Source organism: Rhamphochromis sp. 'chilingali' (genome assembly GCF_963969265.1).
Source record: "Rhamphochromis sp. 'chilingali' genome assembly, chromosome: 14".
In the NCBI taxonomy this organism is placed as follows: Eukaryota; Metazoa; Chordata; class Actinopteri; order Cichliformes; family Cichlidae; genus Rhamphochromis; species Rhamphochromis sp. 'chilingali'.
Window position 1 is genome coordinate 10141959 of NC_137941.1, and position 13273 is coordinate 10155231.

The window sequence follows — 13273 nt, forward strand, 5'->3', positions numbered from 1 at the left end:
CAAGAAAATATCCCCCACATCATTACACCACCACCAGCAGTCTGAGGTGGATCCCTGTTTTACCGTCCAAATGCTGCAGCAAAAATTAAGACTCATTAGACCAGACAAGATCTTTCCAGTTTTCTTTTAGAAGATCTTCTTATCAGTGGTGAATTGTAGACTCAATATCCTGTTGATAGCTGCTAGCTGACAGGAGTGGCCTAGGTCTTATCCACTGGGACTGTCCGAGCAAATGACCCACCACAACTCACTTTGGGATGGGTGGGTCGATTTGGGAGATGGAATGTGTCCCATTGTGCTGGATGAGGACTAACTTGCATTATTTCAGTTAATGAGTTTTACACAGATATACTCGCTTTTTTTGGTAACCTGTAACTGAAATTATACTCAGCTACTAATACTAATGATAGAAAGATGGATATGCGCCCATGAATGTTCACATTTTGGTCTATCTCTAATTAATCTAAACATAGTTTTGCTATGATTTATATACAGTCAGTGTTACAGCTGGATCCATACATGGATAAAATCAAAAACATTGGCTAGTTGTGACTGAACAACTGCTGTTTAGGGGTGGCGTTTATCAAAGTGCAAACAAGAGTGCTGAGTTTTTAGTATTCTTCAACATGAAGTTAATTCTTTACTTACTCATTTCCCACTTGTACACCACAGCTTGGGGACTTTTTTCAGTGAGAGTGATGCATGCATTATTCATCATGATTAACTTGTTCATGGTCATTCATTTATCAGTACAAAAAAAAAAAGAAAATATATACATACATATGGGCTTGCTCATTAACAGCACACTTTTGAGTTTACTTTACAGAGCAGCTTCTGCACAGCCTTTTTGACATTGTAGCCATTATTGCTCATTATTTCCATGGTGGCTCTCTCTCTCTCGCTTTCGTTTTCCTTCTTGCTCTGGCTCTTCCTTTCTCTATCTCTCCCCCTATCTTTTGCGCTCACTCAGCCGTGTGACAAGAAGATGATTTGTGGCATGCTGTAAATTTTATAACTGTCGAGCCAATCACTTCTGGCTGGGGCTCAAGGGGAAACATCTGCTGGTAGGTGTGAGGCTAGAGTTTGGCTACAGCGATTCACAGTTCAGAGTCAGCGACAGGAGAGCAAGTGTTTGTGAAAGAGGAGAGACCAATTAGGATTGAGAATTTTCGTTGTCGTGAAATACTCCTAACAGACATTAACTACATTTTTACAAATGTAAAAATAGAGAGCAATGGACAATAGTTACTTTAGGACAAAGCAAGGATAAACCAGAGGATAAATCTTTCTTTGACATCTTGTTGAGACCATTTAGAAGTTTCCTCATTTGACATAACAGGAGGAAGCACCCTCGCAGCTCTATGCCTACAGAACTAGCACAAAGGTTAGAGTATCTCTCCACCCACACTTTGGACAGATGTACTTCACTTTAAATGTCCAATTTAGCAATGTTAACAATGAGCCCCACTCCACAGTCTGGATAAATCCATGAGGACATGGGCAACAGTGAGCTCCAATTTAAGTGTTGAGGGTTATTACAGGGCATTACAACAGGGGCCATATAGACATTGTTAGTGGGCACTTAACCATCTGTACACAAATCTCCACTAGAACACATTAGAATATTTTTCACACAGCCATGCCTCATCTCCATACTCACCTCTACAAACTAAAGTGTCCTTTCAAGCCCATTCAAGCATAGAGGCAGCATTCATAAAACACTTCCCCTCTTTAAACCGTGACCCCACGAGAGATGTGCTGTCACAAAATATTCAGGGCTGTGCAAAAAAACCTGACTATGGAATATCAAAAGCTCCCATCTGTCCACTTCCCTCCTCTCTATTCTTTCTTTTTTTGTTACTTAATTTTCTTCCATTTTTATGTCAAGGAAAGGGCATGTCTTGCAAGGCCATTGATTTGGCGACTCAAAACACCAGACAATGAACTGATCACCCCTGAGTCCCTCTGCCTAAAGGGTAATAAACCTTGTCATTGAAATGTGAGCAGAATTCATCAAAGGTATCCTAAAAGCCTAAATGAGATGTGTCAAACACTCACATGGAAACTGCAGCATGCACCGTACAAATGTTTCCTGTATGGGGCAGGGATAGCTCAGTAGGTAAAGTGGTCGCCCCATGATCGGAAGGTCGGCGGTTCGAATCCACTTAACGGCTACCCTGAGGTACCCCTGAGCAAGGTACCGTCCCTACACACTGCTCCCCGGGCGCCTGCTTAGTGGGCTGCCCACTGCTTCACTGAGTGAATGGGTCAAATGCAGAGAAAAACAAGTAATTTCCCCATGGGGATCAATAAAGTATCCATTATTATTATTATTATAAGATAGTGTGTGCCTGCGTACAGCAAGGAGAACACTATTAGCACTAAGACGGTATTTGTTTCCACATTTAGCATAATTCTGTGTTGCATGTACTGCAGAAGTACACGTGACTTCCATTATTTGTTATTATTAATCTCTGGCTCTCTTTCACAGTCTGTCTTTTCTTCTGTCTTCTTCCCATCACCTCCAACCAGTCAAGTAGATGGCTGCTCCTCCCTGAGCCTAGTTGTGTCGGAAGTTTCTTCCTGTTAAAAAAGAGGTTTTCCTTCCCACTGTTGCCACGTGCTTGCTCAAAGGGGGTTGTTTAATTGTTGGTGTTTTTCTCTATTATTGTAGTGTTTTTACCTTATAAAGTGCCTGAGATGACTGTTGTTATGATTTGGACCTACATAAATAAAACAGAATTGAAAACTGTATTATCCCTGAAAATGACCAAGTCTGAGAAAAAGGAACTTAAATAAGCAGCAAAAGAGCTGATGAGTGCATTTCTGTGTGGTTTTACTGTGTCTCCTTGTGTAAATTTCTCCCTGAAATTTTTAACTGTTATTAATAAATATTAATAAAGATCAAGCAACAAGTGAATACGAATTCCACTTTGAGGACAGATTCATAACAAACAGTTACCTTTCAATATTTGCTTTTTCCTCTTGTATTGGATTCTATATACTACACTGGTGCTAGCCTTACCTGGTTCTTTAAATCCAGTTTGGGACATGGTCGTCCTCCATTGAAAGCTTTCTCTCTCAGCCACTTAGACCTGATCTTTAACCCGCTGCCACAGGATGCACTGCAGGGGGACCAAGCTGACCAGTCACTGAGCTTGCAGTCTATGGGGCAAGGGATGTGGCAAACCTCCACAATGTAGCCTGGAATTTAAATTGGCAGACAGAATGGGCAGGGATGATTCAGACTTGGTCTGCAGCTGCAGTGCAGATCACATTAATTATGTCAGACAGTCACGCTACTGGTGAGTGTTACCCCAGACCCTGGACTTACCCACCGTGAGACCGAGGGCTAATAAACTGACTAATGAGCATTTAATTCCTATGCTGTATAAGCTTTTTACAGTGTGTTAAAAAAATTGTTGTTCTCTGCGTTTGGTTTTTAGCTAGACTTACACAGCAAGGCTTCACGACACAAGGAAACGACCATATAGGACAAAGACTTACAGTTGTGTTTTAGTCACTGACATTTTTCTTTCACATTAAAAGTTAAATTGCTCATACTCTCATCAAATTTCATCATCAATTTACTATATATAGTGAAATAAATTAGAGATATAATCTATGTTGCATGTATCTAATACAATGTTGTATGTTTATGAAGGATACTCATTATTTTTAGCTAAAATGTGTAATTTGTAGGCATATCTCAATTAGTCCTACCTGACTCTGTACAGAGTGAAGGGCTAACCAGGTTCTCCTGCTGGTTAATGCAGGCAACAGCCCTGTAGCGCAGACCTTGGCCACAATCCTTCACCTCTCGATGGCTCATCCAGCCCTGTGATGATCCCAAGACCGAAGGATCAGGGAGTATGCAAGCAGACCAGTTCCCACAGGGCTGGGACAAAAACTCATCACAAGGACATGTCTCTGTCTCCTCCAGCGGGTGCAACTCCTTATTCAAGCAGGTTTCCTTTTTTTTGCTACGACCTAAGCAGAAGATGGACAAACAATGCAAAATTACTGAACTGGATGGGCAGAACATGTTTTGTAATAGGACACGAGGACAGCTTTTTTCCACATTAGATAAGAGTCTTGAGAGATGAATGTATAATAAGGTGTATTGTTTAACATAAACAGCAGTTACAGTAATTAAAAAGTGTTCATTAAATGTAACAGAATGTATTTATGTTAATAAATTTACAAAGTCAGCAGGTGAGAAAACTAAATAACCAGTGTAGCTATTAGCTGAGTGTAAATTGCTAATTTGCACCATTATAACTGTGAGACATTTACAGGCACATTGCAAGTTCGCTTGCTCTCTTAAATCCACCATCTCTACTCTTAAGAGACTTGTATTTGAGCCTTAGCTAATAAGATCACTGTTTCATTTCTTGTGGGAATCATTGCCTCCCTTTCACTGCTGACTCCGCAAGGCAGTGAATTGCTTTAGAAGCTGGCTTAAAGTTTCATTATTCTCACTCACATTTAAGCCCAAATCATAGTTATGTGCAGAAATACAGTATATTCTCTAAAGATGAACTAAGACAATGTAACCAACTGTTAAATCTGCCATCATACAATAATAGAGCATAAGGTGTTAACATGGAGTGACAGTAGCTGTGTTTTATTGTATAGTTATCAAACGCTATTATGTAGTATTTATTGAAATATATTTGTATAATACTACATTTCTTTCCTCTTACGAGTGATTCCACCACAAAATACTGCAGTCAAATGGCAGGCTTTTCCCATTATATACCACAAACTGCTGCGAGGCTGGATGTAAACCAATTTACTCAGTAGGTCATCTTTTGCGATTCTAGTCTATGTTTGTTGAGTTCCTTTAGAAGAAACACAGCCGAGGCAGTAAAAAAAACCCTGAGGCAGTAAAAAAACAAAAAACAAATAAAATCATAACCAACAAAAAACACTTATTTGTTCCCTTTGTCGTGTGACGCCCAAAAAACCTCATTGTATAATTGGTGCTGTTCGCAAATGTATTATTGCTTAATTTCTCCATTTATTTTAAACCCCTTGGGGAAATGGTGCATGCTTAGTGTCTGTGTTATGACTCTACAGCTACAGCGAAGGTTAGACTTGACTAGAATTGCTTTACCATACTACTTAGACAATATTAAAATGGACAATACAAATAAGATTATTGTTCCATTCAGCTAAAACATAATTTCTATATTTATAACCTGTTGCAGCTCATTTGTATGTAAATGCACCATCGTTGAATATAGCACATTCGTGCACTGTGTGCTACCGTGAGGAGCAGGAAGGATAAAAAGTGCTGCAGCATTGCAGTGTTCTCCCACCGAGCAGGGAACACAGAAAGATCTGTCATTTAAAAATCTCTTGAATGTGTTCTGGTAATGGGCATTTATTCCCTCTCATTCTTTTACAACCATGATTTCTCACCAGCACTTAGTGGTTGCTGTTTATTATTAATAATGATCAAAAGTGCAGAGTCTTTGATTCAAAGGGTTGACAATAGTGGAGAAATGGGTGGACAAAGCTGCACAGACACATTAGTTATATCATTTATCTGTAATGTTCTGCTCAGCTGTTACATTGCGATTAAGTGCTGTAATTGTGTTTGGAATGCCTACCTTCCTTCAGCCTGTCTCTTCTTGTTTTATATCACATAATCATTTTTATAAATTTGCCTTTTGGCAAGCTTTTTTTAATTGTACTCCAACAATTTAATTATTTATTTATTTTTTCCTTTTTTACAGCATGCTTACTTACAATCCACAGAACACAGCGCATCTTATGGGTTGCCAAGTTCTGGTACGGCTTCTTTTAATAGAGATTGTGGCACCAAAATGAGTCTAAGAAATGAAAGAGGATTTAACTGAAAACATTTTACACTATCATCCGTCTTTATCACTGGGTATTAGTACATGGGTTAAGCGATATACAGTGGATTGAGCATGAGTATTTTCACAGTTATTTAATGTTATTTAATGTTATTTAAAACAACAATAGTAATACAGTGGCTGGAAATGCCACTTTCAATATCTGGACTGGCAACAGATACAACCTGTCAAGCTGCCCAGCCCCTCAGAAGTCTACCTTATGATAGATTGTCTGCTGTGTCATATGATAACATAACACCTATAAATATCCTGCTTTCAGTGATGCATCAGTTAAAATAAAGAAATAGATTAAACAGTCCCCTCTGTTGTCACCTCTTCATGTACTCGTCAGTACTAGAGAAAAATTTAAGTTGACAAGCCCACTGCCCCCCACCCACACACCTCAAAGACTATAAAGGGACAATTCAAGCAAATGGAAGACAAAACGGTTACATATCTTTATATTTCATCTTCTTGCCATTCAAAATGAAAATAAAAATGCAATTTAGGTCATAATGAGTCCCTGACATTGTTTTGTGTGTTGCTTATTACATTAATATTAATATCATTTTGTGTGTCCCTTAGGTTTGGGGTATACTGTGTGTAAAATTAATATGTTTAGGGGTTGCTGTTTTTTTTACCAGAGAATCTCCAAACTCTGTTTAATAATACATCAGATCTGCAAATGTGAATCCCTTCTGCCAGATTAAATGCACTGTTAAACTGACTATGCTGAAATTGAAAAAACACTATATTGCAATCATGTTTACCTCCACGTTAAAGTAATAATAACAATAATAACAATGATTTCTGTATAGCACAAAACCAGCATTATAAAGTGCTCCACAGAAATACAGAATAAAGGAACAAACTAATAAAAGAACAAATTGGCTGCCACTCAAGCAACTGAGTGTTTGTATTATGTAGAGACAGATACATTACTATAGCAACATTGACAGCGTATTTAGCAAAACAATGTGTGTGCTGTGACAGTATGATGATATCTGAAGACATGTTGCTAAGGTGTGTAATGTCTATCACTGCTTTCCTTTCCAGGTGATTTTAATGCTTTACAGTAAAGCCTCATAGACTTGAAGAGATACAGACATTGACCCCAAAGAATTCTGGTTATATATATAAAGATGAACAGGCTCCACTGTACCTTAAAGACTATCTGAAGAGAATAAATCTCTGTCAAAGTGCAAATTTACTTGAGACTGCTAGTTTTTAAAATTAGAGCCTGCCCCGAAGAGCTGCCTCTAAGTGTGGATTCAGAAAGCAGAGACCCTCTGTACTTTTTTCTAATAGCCACTTAAGTCTAATAACCTACAAAGTGTACTGAGATTACTTCAGTTTCCTGGTGTAGTATGACATGTTTACCTTATGTGCTGTTGTCTATTACACACAAATGTACTGTAATAGCACCTCCAAGCAAAAAAGGATTCCTCAAAAACTATCAGGAGACTTTTTAGTGATTAACATGATGAGTTTTTTTTCAATATATATTTATACATCAATTTTCTTTCACTCATTCAATTCAGAGTCATGGAAAAAAGAAACCTAATTTAAAAGTCTTGCTTTAAAAGGAAGAAAATTCAATGTAACCTGCTGTACAAAGAACAGATGGCATTGTATTATTTGTAGGTTTATGCAGTACTGCTTTTGAGGTGGTTATTTTCTTGTTGTTTGGTTAAAATAAATCCTGTTAGTCCCACATGAATAGAACCATTCAACACTTTAATGAATTGCATTCCCCCAAGAATAAGCAAATTGCTACGTTATTGTTACAATTAAAGTAAACACCTCGTGCACTGTAAAATGAAAGCACTATAACAGAACTCCTTGACCCGAGCCAAATGGAGAGCTCACAAACACTCACAACCTGGTAAAAGAGTTGCACTGTGGTTGTACTAATCCTGCTATGCCTGTGCACCTCTGTTTATTTTGTGGATCCTGGGTGTCTTTAGCTCCCCGTGTGCCCAGTCAGTGAGCAGTCCATCTGTTTCGTAACATGATTTGATTGCAAACATTCCTTATCGAGTGTGAACCCACTGCCGTCACAGTGCAATTCACCAACAATCTGTTCAATCTATGCCACTGCTGGTGGTTGATTGAAAAGTGCCAGTGCAATATCACTTCACTGGCAACTTGACTTTGCAGGCAAATTACTAGTTAAAGATCTGCAGGCAACACAAAGAGTGCAATATCTAGCTTATTTTAATATTATGTATTTTGTATAGAGATTTTTCCTCTAAATCTTCCATATATAATGTGTCATAACCTGATGCTTCTTTAAAGCCATAATATTATGCAGAATTATCGAACAACACTGCCAAGCATTTGGATGTGAATGCATATCTTTGTATGTTCTGACACCCAACTGTTAAAGAATGATGGCTGTTCCATTGTTGAGGCTGAGCCATGCCCCCCTATTTCATCTGCACCTGTCTTTAAAAAATACATGAATTTGGCTTGTGAGATAAAGTATTTTCTTAATATTTACTGATTGGTTTATGTATATTTCAAAAGGTTGAATTGATTCATGGCTTACGTACGTTTGTTTTTTAAATGTCACCATAAACACTGAGAATATATTATATTTTTTCACACTGATTTTGACTAAAATGCTCTGACTCTTTATTCTTGATATTTTTTCAAAGCAAACCTAAGAAATAAAGTGTTTGTACAATACAATAAGAGTGCATTACAATGAATTACAAAAAATTCAATATGTGTTAAAGCTGCTATATAGCTTGACTGATAGACTTTATATTCTTACATATAATATTAACTTCCTCAAGTTGCAACACTTAAAGTGAATTATTCATGTCATCAGTCCTACAGTGGCTGAGTAACAGTTGTCATGAATGAAAAAGTCTGACTGTTCAGTTTGTTGTCTGGCTCTCTAGCGGCATAATATTAAAACTTTTGTTATGTTACCCCAGAGTGTGTAATAAATCCTACAAATTTTGTCCTTTTGAATTCCAGCCCACTTCATTAAAACATTTTACCAACACACTTCTTCGCAGTTTGAGTGGACTTTTAAAGACTTTTCAAACCCATCACTTAGCAATCAAAAATTTTACCCATTAAACATAAAAAATCAGGTCAGCTTTGCAAAGAAACTACTTCTTAACATTAAAATCATAAAAACTCACAAAGAAGAAAAAATACAAATGAAAAATTATGGAATGAAATCAGCTTCTAGATAGCCATTGACCATCGGAGCGAGCATATTTCAATAAACGCCTGTCTAAAATGATACACAGGAGCTACTTAGAAGGCTCAGAGTCAGAGCGGTTGTGAAATGCACACTAACAATGCCGGCTAAATCATTGAAATGCAGTTAAGGGCGATCGTGGCTCAAGAGTTGGGAGTTCACCTTGTAATCGGAAGGTTGCCGGTTCGAGCCCCGGCTTGGACAGTCTCGGTCGTTGTGTCCTTGGGCAAGACACTTCACCCGTTGCCTACTGGTGGTGGTCAGAGGGCCCGGTGGCGCCAGTGTCCGGCAGCCTCGCCTCTGTCAGTGCGCCCCAGGGTGGCTGTGGCTACAATGTAGCTTGCCATCACCAGTGTGTGAATGTGTGCGTGAATGGGTGGATGACTGGATATGTAAAGCGCTTTGGGGTCCTTAGGGACTAGTAAAGCGCTATATAAATACAGGCCATTTACCATTTAAGGTCTTCAGGATACTTGCACAAACACTGCTCTCGGATAAGTGGGGGAAATAATTCACAGAAGGTAATGTTTGAATACTCATTCACCACTCATTCTCCTGGAAAATATAGCACCAGCTACTACTGAGCACTTAAAAGGAAAGTGCTTAAAAAAATGATGATTTTCTAAAAGATTTTTTTCACCCAAGTTAAATTCTGACTGATTCAGTTTACAGCGGCATAACAATAATTATTTTCCCTATTAACATTTATATTATTAAGACATTGGTGTATTTAAAACTAGAATATTATCATTCCCTAGAGTTATTTTTTATAACGGGTTCAATTTTTCAGTATTTTACTGATGTATGAAACAGACCTTCAGCATTTACTATTAAGGTGTTATTTATTCATAGACACATGAGTTAAAGATGATATGTTCAGAATGTTTTCAACAACACGCGGTAAACCAATGCTGCTAACGATAAACACTAAACAAATCTGATGCACATCTATTCACAACCAGGCAGCCAAATGGAAATGAGTAAAATGATAATGTGAGATGTCCCAAAAACACTCAGCAAAAGATAATGGTGGTGTTCAGTATGCAGTATACTGGTGGATCGTATACCATCATAGTGATAGAAACAGACATTCACACCTATTCAGCATGTGTTTAGACGTTTGGGAATTACAGCACCTGCAAGAAACCTATACTGGGTGAACATGCAAATTCCTCACAGAGAGGCATCAGCCTCCCTATGGACAGTTTTTAAAGTAACAGTTCTAACAACTGAGCCGATGCTGCCTCAATGTGGAGTGTCATATACACTCCCATCTAATTGAAATGGATTGCTATTTTTGAAGCATGTGATATATAAAGTCAGAGGTGTAATAAATTAAATCTGCTACTTAAAACAACATGTTTGTGTCCTTTAGTATATAAGACAGAGGGCAGGGTAAGTGTTCAGAAGCTGACAGAACAGTAAACAGTGGGTATGGCTGTTCGTTTTATGCCTTTCTCCTTTCAAGCACAGCCTGTTTGTGAACATAAGTGGAATGGTACGAACTAAAATATGAAAAATAATGTATACAGAGCTTTACAAACAGCTTTTATTCTAAATAGAGAATTATACCCACCAGCCACTTCATTCATAGATAGATCTTGCTACTACTGGTTTGATCTCCCATTGTGACTTCACACCTACCTTAGTTCTATGTGGCACAGATTCAACGAGATGCTGGAGATGTTACTCAGAGATTTTGGTCCATAATGACAGTGTCACACAGTTGCTTTAGATTTGTCAGCTGCACATCCCTGATGGGAATCTCCCATTCCATTACATCCCAAACATGCTCTGTCAGATCGATATCTTGAGAATGTGGAGGCCAGTGGAGTACAGGAAACTCACTGCCATGTTAGAAAAAAATCACTTTGAGATGATTTGAGCTTTGTGACATGGAGTGTTATCCCTATAGAGGAGGCATCGGTCTTTAAGGGATGGATACACAGTGGTCTTAAAGGGATGGACATGGTCAGCAACAATACCAAGGTAGGCTATGGCTTTTGAATGATGCTCAGTTGTTACCTGAGGCCCAAAGGGTGTTGGGAAAATATACCCCAGACCTTTACACATTACACCACCAGCCTGAACTGTTTATACAAGCCAGAATGGACCCATACTTTCATGTTGCTTATGCCAAATTCTGATGCTACCTATAAAAATGTTGCAGCAGAACTCATTAGACCAGGCAACATGCGGCCAATCTTCTACTGTGCAAACTTGTCAGCTACAGTATACCATGAGATTGTAGTCTTATTTTACTATTGCAGCTGACAGGAAAGGGACCTGGTGTCGTCTTCTGTTTCTGTAGTGCATCACCTTCAAGGCTTGAAGGTTGTGCATTAAAAGATGATTTTCTGCTTACTGTTGTCTTTCTGTCAGTCCAAAGCAGTCTGGCCATTCTCCTCTGATCTCTGCAATAGCAAGGGAACTGCCACTCACTGGATATGATCTCCTTTTTTGCAATCCAGAGATGGTTGTGTGGTAAAATGCCAGTAGATCATCAGTTTTTGAAATAGTCAGAATACCCCGTGTGGCAACAGCAACTATGCGACATTCAAAGTCACTTCAATAACCTTTATTCCCCAATGTGATGTTTAAACTTCAGCAGGTCGTTTTGACAATGTCAATGTGCCTAAATGCATATTTACATTAGAAATCAATAAAGTGGCTATTGAATGTATATTTACTTTTGCAAGTTTTCCACCCTGTTTAACCTGTAATGATTAGAGGTTAGTTTTTACATTGCCTTTTGTCACTTGGATCTCCATCAGTGTATTACAAGCCTAGTGTCCTGGCAGGCCCAAGTTGAAGCCGCCCAAACATGATTGTCTATGTTTGTTTGTTTGTTTAAATACAAATGTTGCAGTTGTTAAGGTAGCTAATGCATTTTATTAGTTTACTTTTAATAATATGCAATATTAAAACCTTGTAAAAGCAAACCTAGAAAGAAATGTAGGGATAAAGATAAGGTACATGTTACGAATTTTAGTTCTCTGATGATATTTGTCTACTTAAGTCCACTAAATATAGTTTACGGTGATCTAGATCATAGATACCAATATGTGGTTAACCGTTTGGTGCTTCATGGCGTAAAGTACATAAAATACATTTTCCGGTTTCTCCCTCTCTCCTGCCACTCACTGAGTCTTTGTGCAGAGCTCTACATGTGCAATCCCTCTGTTCAGTTTACAGGCAAGTATAGTGCTTGCCACTGGTATATGAGGCTGGTATATGCTTCACCAGATAAAGGTACTTCAAAATACAATAGTAAAAATACATTAAAAATTTAAAAAGTTGACTAGATGGGAACAGAGAACACTGAGAACACTGAAAGCACTGGTTGCTTAGTACTCATTTCCAAATTCGACCTTGGTTTTAATGTCCTTTATCCACCTGTATCCTGTCAAATATCTTCAAATGCTGAAATCATTCTGAGAAAATTATTTCACTGTCATCCAGACAAACAGACATAAAATTCTTCCCACTAGAGTAGCTGTCTCAAAGATCAGATTTTGCCATGATGAGACGCACAAACAGACAGACCCAACAACTGAAAACCATCCAAATTCTTCTGCCCTGGTACCTATAGGCATACAGACACCTTGACTATTGGATGACTGACCAATCTAATACCAACGTTAAAAAGGATAACACCGGCTGCAATGACTGTATGCTGTAGTTTACAAACTTCTTTATCCTTACACTTGGTAAAGAAAGTAGGATCATTTCCAATCAAATGTCCAGATAAATTTGGTGATAAAAAGTGATAAAGACACAAGTGAATTGAAATATTCACATGTTCTGACTGCTATGAACAGACAATTATGCTAACACACTTCCCCATGAGCTAAGCTTGATTTCATGTGGTGGATTATAAGAGCAATATAGAAGGAGACAGGACATGTTTACTGCAACCCCTCCAGCAACAGATAAAATATTAATGTAGACAAATAGTATCCTGCCTGGTCTGAAACCACAGCATGTAATTCAGATTTTGCCATCTGTACTAAAATAAGAGACTACAAGCTGTGAGGATCAAATTTAGACGTGATATTAAACTACAGGAACTGTGTGAAGTCACACTGTAACAAAGTGCTGGAAAAACACATTTGAGTTTTTACAGTATTGTACATTTCTTCATAAATACATTTAAAATGCTATATTTGTTTAGTAAATTTTAGTA

The 13273-nt window shown here is 38.1% G+C and overlaps 1 protein-coding gene across 1 annotated transcript in view; it reads right to left on the reverse strand.

Annotated features, from left to right (window-relative positions):
* thsd7ba (thrombospondin, type I, domain containing 7Ba) overlaps window positions 1-13273 on the reverse strand; it is a 184601-nt gene that overhangs the window by 49549 nt on the left and 121779 nt on the right. Inside the window, exons 14-15 of the mRNA XM_080903581.1 lie at window positions 3724-3990; window positions 3026-3204 (exon numbers count right to left, since the gene is read on the reverse strand). Of these exons, the coding sequence (XP_080759707.1) occupies window positions 3026-3204; window positions 3724-3990 (446 nt within the window). The remainder of the gene's footprint in view (window positions 1-3025; window positions 3205-3723; window positions 3991-13273) is intronic.